The sequence below is a fragment of the Rhipicephalus microplus genome, chromosome 4 (genome assembly GCF_043290135.1).
Source record: "Rhipicephalus microplus isolate Deutch F79 chromosome 4, USDA_Rmic, whole genome shotgun sequence".
NCBI classification, from domain to species: Eukaryota; Metazoa; Arthropoda; class Arachnida; order Ixodida; family Ixodidae; genus Rhipicephalus; species Rhipicephalus microplus.
The window spans coordinates 19,093,291-19,103,356 of NC_134703.1; the positions used below are offsets into that span (position 1 = coordinate 19,093,291).

General features: G+C 44.7%; 1 protein-coding gene across 1 annotated transcript; it reads right to left on the minus strand.

Moving 5' to 3' along the window:
* Positions 1–2,480: 2,480 nt before the first annotated feature.
* Positions 2,481–8,432, minus strand: LOC142814184 (uncharacterized). Its single transcript, XM_075892236.1, has 2 exons — positions 7,524–8,432; positions 2,481–3,407 (listed from the first exon to the last, which is right to left on the minus strand). Exons 1-2 carry the CDS (start codon positions 7,965–7,967, stop codon positions 3,375–3,377), a joined length of 477 nt encoding a protein of 158 aa, XP_075748351.1. The 5' UTR covers positions 7,968–8,432; the 3' UTR covers positions 2,481–3,374.
* Between the last annotated feature and the right edge of the window lie 1,634 nt (positions 8,433–10,066).

Here is a 10,066-nt window from a genome sequence, read left to right on the forward strand (position 1 = left end):
ACACCTGCGTTTATGCTGCCCTCATCTCTTGAGTCTGTGTTTTTTGCATCATCATCATCATCTGCCTGACTAGGTCCACTGCAGGACAAAGGCCTCTCCCATGTTCCGCCAGTTAACCCGGTCATGTGCTTGCTGCTGCAGTCTGTGTTTTTTTGCATACCTACCATTCTTTAAGAGGACATGTTTTAGGGCAAATTTTAGTGCTTGCAATAATAAAATCATTCATAGAATCTTTGTTTTTTGCTATAATTTTTAAATAAATGTACGTGTGTTATATCAAGCACCCGTTAACAGAGTTTCGGCTCAACATTGAGTGAATCTAATATTTTATGCAAACATGTCGCGCAAATTTGAAGGCAAGGTAACTATACCCGCTTTATTCAGTTTTAATATAGTATACAGCGCAATTATTTAACTGTCTCAAGACAAATATTCGGCATGGTAGTTCACATTACTCTAACTTTAAATATGATGGAGTAAATGGTACTGATAAAGGAGTTAAAATTATTCTGCTTGTGGAGAGAAAAAAAATAAAAAGCTGTAAATGTGCCACATACACTTTCATAATTTATACCGGAGTATTACGCTTAAAAAAGCCCTTATGGCTGCAAAACTCTTCGTGGGGCTTCGGGGAATGAAATATACGATCACTTAGAGGTATACTCCCGGCGCAAAGCGCTTTCTGAAACGAACGAAATTATGCCAGGAATGGGGCGCTTTCACAGACACATCCATTAAGTGGATTCCGCATCTTTCAGTAATAACTAAGTGTCGACACAGTTCACTCGATATCAAGTCTCGTACCATCCTCAAACCGGTCCTCGTTGTTTATTTAAAGCTCTATTTCGAAACGTTCAAGAGAGCCTAATACGAAAAGGAGTGAAGGTCGATGCTGCAGCCCGAAGCAAGCCGTGCTGTATACGGATTACTGCACAATTTAAGGGCGTCAAGCTCAGTAATTCGCGATATGCGTGGCTTTCGCGCAGATTATTGACGCACCTTAGCGAAAAATGGTGCATACTGAAAAGTAAACCGGTTCGAGACACGGACTCCACATACGCTGTTAGCTTCGCAATCACAATCGCGTGTACGCGCTAATAAAATTCCACGCATCACCATCACCATCAATAAGCTGCACGTATAGTGTAACTAAAGTATTCCTTCAAGCTCCCCATCGTATGCGGGGTATTCTTACGAAACATTTCCGAAAATCTCGAAGATTAACAGAAATTTATTATTTGCTGGCTGCCTTCATAGCTATTGTTTCTGTGCGGCAGACATTTGATGGAGGCTTGAGACAACTAATTAGAGCAGGAAATAAATAAATTGAAACAATCATCTTTCGAATTACCGAGTACAAGCGATAAATGTAAAATGGGAGAATCGAAGTAATTCATGGGAAGAGCCCTTTGCCGCCCTATTATTACTGCAAAGTTTTTATGCTGGTGATTTTCGCAGAGTAATTAAAATATACCAGCCTTGCCTGCAAAACCAAAACCGATGCCGAATTGAGCGCTTTAGTTTATTCACAATGAACAAATGTCGGAATGCGAGGGCTTCAATGATTACCGACATTTGATACTTTCTTGTGTGTAATAAATGTTGAACTTCCCGATATTCGTACAATTTGATTTGCTCGCAAATCAGTTCTGTGTAATTTCTAATGTGAAAAAAGATTAATGAAATAAAGAGATTACTGCCCTCCATTCATTTGTAGCAACAGCTCACAAGGCAAATGCGTATGTATACTTCTCATGCGGCGCTCGGACGAGAGACGATTTTTTTTTTTCAGCAGAGAACCTCTTTTTCGAGCACTCCGTGTGAGCTGCCTTCGCAATTTCGTACTACAAAGAAGTGTAGGGCAATATGTTTCATTTTCACAAATTCACTTACTTGGTTATGAAGATTTACTTTTGTGATAACACAATATTCCTGTATTGTATTCAACGAATATTGTTCACCCTCTATATATACATCAGTGTCTCCATCACTTTATTCTCTTACTGCCATATCTCCCGGTGCCAGAAGACAGTGTTAAGAGAAAAAAGAGTGGAGCATCGCCTTCCCGAAGAACTTTTCCAGTGACCTGTATTCTAATCCAGAGGCATGGATAGAACTCGAGAAATTGGTCGATCGGCGTAACCAAATTACAGTGCAGCGAAACCGACACAGCAGCCGTTTGTACCAGAGAAAGACATGCGCCACCCGAGTGAGGTAGAATGTAAAATCAAAGCGTATCTTCAGACACCCGGTATTTAACCGCAGTGAGTGCATCGGCAGCCCACAAATAGAAGAAAACAAAATGTCTGAGGATTGTACGAATAAAGGATCCAGCTCTTCTTATCGCGATTTTCTTAGGTGTGGGTAAAGTGATTACCCTTGTTTCAATAGCACTTTGACTTGGGCTAGTTGACACATAATTGGATAGGCTTTAGCGTGATTGAGACGAAGACCATGGAGACACACAGAACACAGACGAGCACTGTCTTACAAGTGAGTTTATTTGCACTTGAACAAGGCTTTTTGTGCGCCAAAACCGGCCTGTTTTAACCTGTACACTGAACAGTAAGATAAAAGACGATATAAATGAAACCCAATATCTGTAAGCAAAAATAAAAGAAAAGAAAATGCAAATGCTTAAAGTGGGGCATAATATCCAAGATAATGCACACCTATATCACACAAGGCAAACTGATTTTCGAAACCAAGATGGCACATGATTTACACTCTAAAAACACCACATTCAAAATAAAATTCGACAAAGTGCAGGGCGTGAAATATTTAACTTGTCCTGCTGATAAGTAAACTGGGTGTCTAAAAGAAGAAGTGACAAAAAACACGGAAAGCACGTGAGTATAAACGACAATACATAACAACATAGAAACAGATATCAGCGTCAGTTAGTAAAAACAACACATTCTTGCGCTCTCGGCAGACCCGCGCTATGCATAACCAAAAGCGTGCACAAGCAATAAGAAAAAATGTGCCCAGGACGGACCAAGGTAAATCAAAACGACCCGGTGCTTGGGTGTCAAACGACGCTCTGTGAAAAACAAACTAATTTGTGTCAAGGAAAACAAGCGTCAAGTAAAATGGCCGATACGCACAGAAAACCGTGTTTCGTGAGTTTATGTAGTCTTTTATCTTGCTCTTCAGTGTACACGCTAATACAGGTAGGTTTTGGTGCATACAAAGACTTGTTCAAGTGCAAATAAACTCAGTTGTAAGTCAGCGTACGTCTATGTTCTTTATTCAATGATTAGTCTTTTCGTGACAAACGTCTGACGAGCTCGGTGACCTCTGACGCCTTGCGTGGGCGGCTTTTTCTTTCTTGAGTTTTCATATATACATATAGGTTCGTATACATATACGGTTCATGACGGTGGCGGCGGAGGCGGCGGTGGCTTCTGCAAAAACCAGCCGAGACTGTCCACATAATTGCTATCGCAATAAAAAATCACAGCATTTTTTTTAATTTTTTTTGTTTGCAATACCCTCAGGGCCAAAAGGCATTACAGAGGGGAGTGGTTGCGAAAGAAAAGACAAACATTTTTACAAATGCAGCGGCGAATCTTACATCAAGCAGAAGACCTTAATTATACAGGTTAGCTGACAGGCTTTATAGCAAACAAAAACGCGGGAATGATGAGAATTACATCAATACAGAAAAAACGACAAGAAAATAACTACTGTACAGGAACAACACAGCATCGGGTAATACAATACTTTGTTGGCTGTAATTACACATAATTAGCTAAGACACTTTTGAAATGAAGGTGATTTACAATCGTTGCCACTGATGCGGGAAGCCGGTTCCAGTCCTCGGAGGTGCGAGGTATGAAAGACTGAGAAAAGGCGCGAGTCCTGCAAGAAGGCAACCCGACCTTATGGGAATGATCCAGCCGGGGTGAGATATAACTAGGAGGCAAGATAAGACCGTCCCGCAGCGATGTGTGATGAAACAGCTTGTGAAACAAGTGGAGACGAAACAATTTACGACGGGATGAAAGTGAAGGTAAGTTGAGGCTAGATTTCATGGCTGTTATGCTAGCTGTCCTGTTGTAATTAGAAAGTATAAAACGAATTGAGTTATTCTGTACCATTTCAACAGAGTGTATTAGGTTGGCATGACTAGGATCTCATACTGCAGCGGAATATTCAAGTTTAGGTCGTATTAGTGTAGTGTAAAGAAGAAGTTTCAAGAAAGAAGGGGCCGTTGAAAAGTTGCGGCGGAGGTAACCTAACATTCGGTTAGCATTTTTAATGACGTAATTACAGTGAACAGTCCAGGTCAGATCAGTTGTTATATGCACCCCAAGGTATTTATAGTTTGTCACGGATTGAAGAGCGGTGTTATCAAGGTAATAGTTTGGAAGTTGATGGTTCGCTCTCGAAACACGTAAAAATTGGCATTTCTTATTGTTTAATTCCATGAGCCATGTTTTACACCAAAGAGAAATGGAGTTAAGATCATGTTGAAGAGAGGTAATATCGCCATCACAAGTTATCTCTCGGAAGATTACGCAGTCATCCGCAAATAAATGAATATTGGAGGTAATGCAGGACGGTAAATCATTAATGTATATAAGAAAGAGCAGTGGGCCTAGTACGGAGCCTTGTGGTACGCCGGAAGGAACGGCACTTGGTTCAGAGCTTACATTATTAACTGAAACAAATTGAGAACGATTTTTTAGAAAACATTCGAGCCATGTTAGAAGCCTGGGATCTATATTAAGTTCATTTAATTTGTGCAACAGCAAGTTGTGACAGACTTTATCAAAAGCTTTGGAGAAATCTAAGAATATGCAGTCAGCAGAGCTACTTTGGTCGAGAATAACGTTTAATTTGTGTGTAAAGGCTACAAGCTGGGTTTCGCACGAGAATGTTTTTCTGAAACCATGTTGGTGACGCGTAAAAAACGAGTTAGACTCAAGGAAGGTTGCAAGGTTAGAGTACAAAATGTGCTCCAGTATTTTGCATGGAATGCTAGTAAGTGAGATGGGTCTATAGTTTAATGGGGAATGCTTGTCACCGGACTTGTGAAATGGCACAATTTTGCCAATCTTCCATTCGATTGGTAATACGCTTTCGTGTAGAGACTGTTGAAAAATTTTAGTAAGAATAATGGATGAGTAGGCACAGGTACCTTTAAGGAACTTGGTGGTAATCAGGTAGCAGCCCGGGGCGGATGAAAGTTTGAGGGACTTAATTATGTTTTCTACACCAACAGAATCTATCATAATTGGGAACATGACTGTGTAGTTATAGCATATCTTAGGTGGCAGAGGAACATTAACAGTTCGACAGAAATTGCCAGTGAAAGAGATGTTGAGAGATGAAGCGCACTGCTCAGGGGCTATAGCGTCTCCAGAGCCATTGATAAGGGTTATCGTTTGTTCACTACTTGGGTTTATGACGCGCCAAAACTTTTTAGGATCGTTGGATAGCATAGATGGAAGAGTGGTATTGATAAATGTGTCTTTAGCAGATTGGATAACTCTGATGTACTCAGCAGACGCTAATTTGTAGGCATTCCATCGGGCAGCGTTGTTAGAACGCTTTGCTAATCTGTATAGACGCTTCTTTTTGTTAGATAGCCGTTTAATGTGGTTATTAAACCAGGGGGCGTGTAAGTTTGTAGTGATAGAGCGGACGGGGATGTATTTGTTGGTCAGTTCATCTACCTTACGTATAAACAGATTCCAATTAGTTTGGACAGTGCGTTCATCGAAACCCTCCAGAAAAGTGTCAAGAAAATTGCACAGATCATTGTTAATGCCTTCAAAATTTGCTTTATTATAATCGCAAATTATTTTGGTGCTCTTAAGCGGCTTCGGACGCGGGAGCTTAATGCTGAACGACAATAAAGAATGATCACTTAGGCCCGGTGCATAGGTAATGTTCGAAAGAACGTCAGGACTGGTTGTTAGTACGAGGTCAAGGGTATTGGCAGTTGAAAATGTTGTTCTTGTCGGTTCATGAACTACTTGAGAGAAAGAAAATACAGAGCACAGGTCGACGAATTCTTTGGCTAATGTTGATAATGGAAGTACAGTAGGTGGCTCGGCAGCCCAATTAATATTAGGAATGTTGAAATCACCCAATAGAAATAAAGGCAGGCTAGGATAACGAGAAGAAACTATGTGTTATGTCATGAAGGTCATTTATAAAGTCGGAAGTGTGATCAGGGGGACGATAGCATACGCCCACGATTATTTTCTGATAACCAAGTTCAATGATGGCCCATAAAATTTCTAAGTTGCTTGGGATATGTATACAGTGGGATTTGAGGTCTTCCGAAATAGCCAAAAGGACACCGCCCCCTTGACGGTTATTTCTGTCGCAGCGATAAATTGTGAAGTTACGAGTGGTTTGAAAAATTTCGTTGTTTTGTACCTGCGAGTGTAGCCAAGTTTCCGTTAATACGACAACATCGGCGCAAGTCGTATCTATGGCAGAAGCTAAGGAATCGCGTTTGTTAATCACACTGCGAATGTTGGTGAAGAGAACTGATACGCAAGGAATGTGGCGACCACCACCCCTCACGCCCCCCAATGCGCCAGACGAATGCGCAGCACTCCCTTTGTGTTTTACCGGCGCTACCGGGGTAGCGGTTGCACTCACGGTATCAGTTACAGAATTGTAGATATAGTGTTTTTTGTTCATTACGAGCTTGTTGTACCGAATCTGGAAATCGTCTGTGTGAGTCTTGGCAAATTCGTACAATTTCTTTCTTGCGTGACGCGTGGTAGGCGAAAAGTCCTCGCTTACTGAGACGTCTTTTTCCATCAGTTTTTTGCGCACGGAGAGTAGTTTATTTTTAGTCTTAAAGTTCGAGAATCGCACAATAATTGGGCGACGTTTACCTGGATGATATTGCCCCAAGCGATGCGCACGCTCAATTGCAGTCTCGGGTAACGGATCTAAAACGTCACGCAAGACTTCCCTTACGTGCACCTCGGTTTCCTCCCACGTTTCACGGTCGTCCGGTATACCTCGTAGAATGATGTTATTGCGTCGCGACCTGTCCTCCAGATCATCAACGCGTGATTGCAGGGTGTCTTGTTTAGATGTTAATGTTTCGACGGAACTCTGAAGGTGCACGATATCTTCATCCATGCGATCAAATGTTTTCATTTTTTCTTCTACGGCGTCTAACCTCTTCTGAATAGCACCAACTTTTGTTTCAATGCTTTTCTGCCCAGTTTTTATGGCTTTTGTGTCGGCTATTAGCTCCGCGTGGTTCTTTGCCGATTCCATCTGCTGGGCATGAACCTCCTTGAGAAGGCGGAAAAGAATATTTGTATGCTGTGTAGGATCATCGTTAAGTCCTCTAGGTCAATAAGGGCCTCGGAACGGGTATTACGCGGCCCGGGATTTGTCTCGACGTCACCAGAACACAGCAAAATAAGGATCATAGAAAAGCACTCAGAAAACGTTTCACATAATACGTGTGGGCAAGGAAGCAGCAGTAAATAGCGGTTATCACTTCGCTTAGCATGTAGCGAAAACCGTTTACACACCTGCGACATGCAGAAGCGGGATGCGTGAGACATGATGTCGGCGCCGCCCGCTTGCCCACTGAAGCGGTAGTCGTGCCAGCAGCTGTTTAAGTAGGCAGCTGGAACTGGCGACGTCACCGAGGATGGTGCTGCGCAGAAATCCCGGCGCACCATGTCAGGCCAAACGAAGAAAAAGCCATGTTCTTGATTGCGGTCGTCCGAAGGTTGGCTCAGCGGTGGCAGCGGGACTGGATTGTCCGTTGCCGTGAGTATCGTCGGTGAAAACGGCAGCAGAAGCAGCGTAACCAAAGCCCGCGACATGCAGAAGCGGGATGCGTGAGACATGAATTCGGCGCCGCCCGCTTGCCCACTGAAGCGGTAGTCGTGCCAGCAGCTGTTTAAGTAGGCCGCTGGAACTGGCGACGTCACCGAGGATGGTGCTGCGCAGAAATCCCGGCGCACCATGTCAGGCCAAACGAAGAAAAAGCCATGTTCTTAATTGCGGTCGTCCGAAGGTTGGCTCAGCGCTGGCAGCGGGACTGGATTGTCCGTTGCCGTGAGTATCGTCGGTGAAAACGGCAGCAGAAGCAGCGTAACCAAAGCCTGCGATATGCAGAAGCGGGATGCGTGAGACATGAACTCGGCGCCGCCCGCTTGCCCACTGAAGCGGTAGTCGTGCCAGCAGCTGTTTAAGTAGGCCGCTGGAACTGGCGACGTCACCGAGGATGGTGCTGCGCAGAAATCCCGGCGCACCATGTCAGGCCAAACGAAGAAAAAGCCATGTTCTTGATTGCGGTTGTCCGAAGGTTGGCTCAGCGCTGGCAGCGGGACTGGATTGTCCGTTGCCGTGAGTATCGTCGGTGAAAACGGCAGCAGAAGCAGCGTAACCAAAGCCTGCGATATGCAGAAGCGGGATGCGTGAGACATGAACTCGGCGCCGCCCGCTTGCCCACTGAAGCGGTAGTCATGCCAGCAGCTGTTTAAGTAGGCCGCTGGAACTGGCGACGTCACCGAGGATGGTGCTGCACAGAAATCCCGGCGCACCATGTCAGGCCAAACGAAGAAAAAGCCATGTTCTTGATTGCAGTCGTCCGAAGGTTGGCTCAGCGCTGGCAGCGGGACTGGATTGTCCGTTGCCGTGAGTATCGTCGGTGAAAACGGCAGCAGAAGCAGCGTAACCAAAGCCTGCGATATGCAGAAGGGGGATGCGTGAGACATGATGTCGGCGCCGCCCGCTTGCCCGCATATCCACGAAGTGACAAGGCCTCGCGCAAGAGTGGGTGACCTCGTTGAGGTTGGGAAGGCGTGGGTGCACTGGGCACACGTGGGTGGGGATTCATGTCAGGGTGATCATGTTGACCCACCCAGCACACCCGTGAGGCGGCGTCGAGGCAAGCCCTTGACGTCCCCTCAGGAGAGGCTATAGGCCCGGCCACCTAAACCTGCTGGTTTCTCACAATATAGTGTATTCCTTCACCTCGACGGAGCGATTGATGATGGATGGGGCGAAGCGTCCGTCCGTCCGTGCGTCCGTGCTTTTTTCCGTCTGTCTGTGAGTCCGTGGCTCTGTGCGTGTCTTCATCCGTTTGTGCGTCCTAATGGATGGACGGACAGAGGCACGGATGGATTGATAGTCGCATGAACGGATGCACGGACGGACGGAAGCAAGAACGAATGGACTGATGGAAGCATGGACGCATGAACAGACTTACGAATGTATGCATGGATGAACTGAAGCACAGACGTACAGATAGATGGACGGACAGAAGCGCGGACGCATGGATGGATGGATAGACGGAAGCATGAACGGAATCATGGACAGAAGCACGGATCGGTGAATACACGGACGGACAGATGGATAGAAGCACGGACAGATGGACTGACGGGTGAACGGATGGACGGATGGATGGTTGGACACAGGGATGGACGGATGGACGCTTCGCCGCACTCATCATCATTCATTCCTTGGATATACTGCGAAAACCACTAACGCCATATAGTTATATTATTTCCAAGGACATATACACACAACGCCACATATTCAGCAAGTCATAAACTAGAGGTGGCTACATACTACATACAGAAGAAGGAAGGACCCATGGCCTAAGGAGTTTCGCCCCTAAAAAACGGCGCGTTCCAGCTATGATCAGGTTATCGACAGCTGACGCTCTGTCCGCCGCTGTCAGTAGACAGTGTGTGTTGCTGTAGACTGTCCGTTTCCCAGCCACAAGTTTGGCCAAATAAAGAGTTTTCTCTTGGACAAGCTGACTGGTGCCTTCGTCCACGTCACGACCAGGTCACAATATTGGTGATTTTTTAAAGCCGACTTTCATCGCTAAAGTTACGATGAATGTCGGATATAACGAACAAACCTATGGTCCTTATTCTGTAATGTTTGCGGCTGTCTTAACAAATCCGTGAAGAAAAAAGCTTTCCAGAAATTTCCGTGTTTCTCTGCAATTCAGGCAAAACAAAAACCAAAGAAATGAACTTTTGTGCATATTTCTAACAAAAGCACGATATTTCTAGCGTAATAGAAACTCGTGTAACACGCATGCTAACTC

Coding starts and splice junctions, on each gene's coding strand:
- LOC142814184 (XM_075892236.1), bottom strand. CDS start 7,967: ATGGTGCGCCGGGATTTCTGCGCAGCACCATCCTCGGTGACGTCGCCA. Junction 3,408..7,523: donor CCCGCTTCTGCATGTCGCAG/GTGTGTAAACGG, acceptor TGGTTTTTGCAG/AAGCCACCGCCGCCTCCGCC.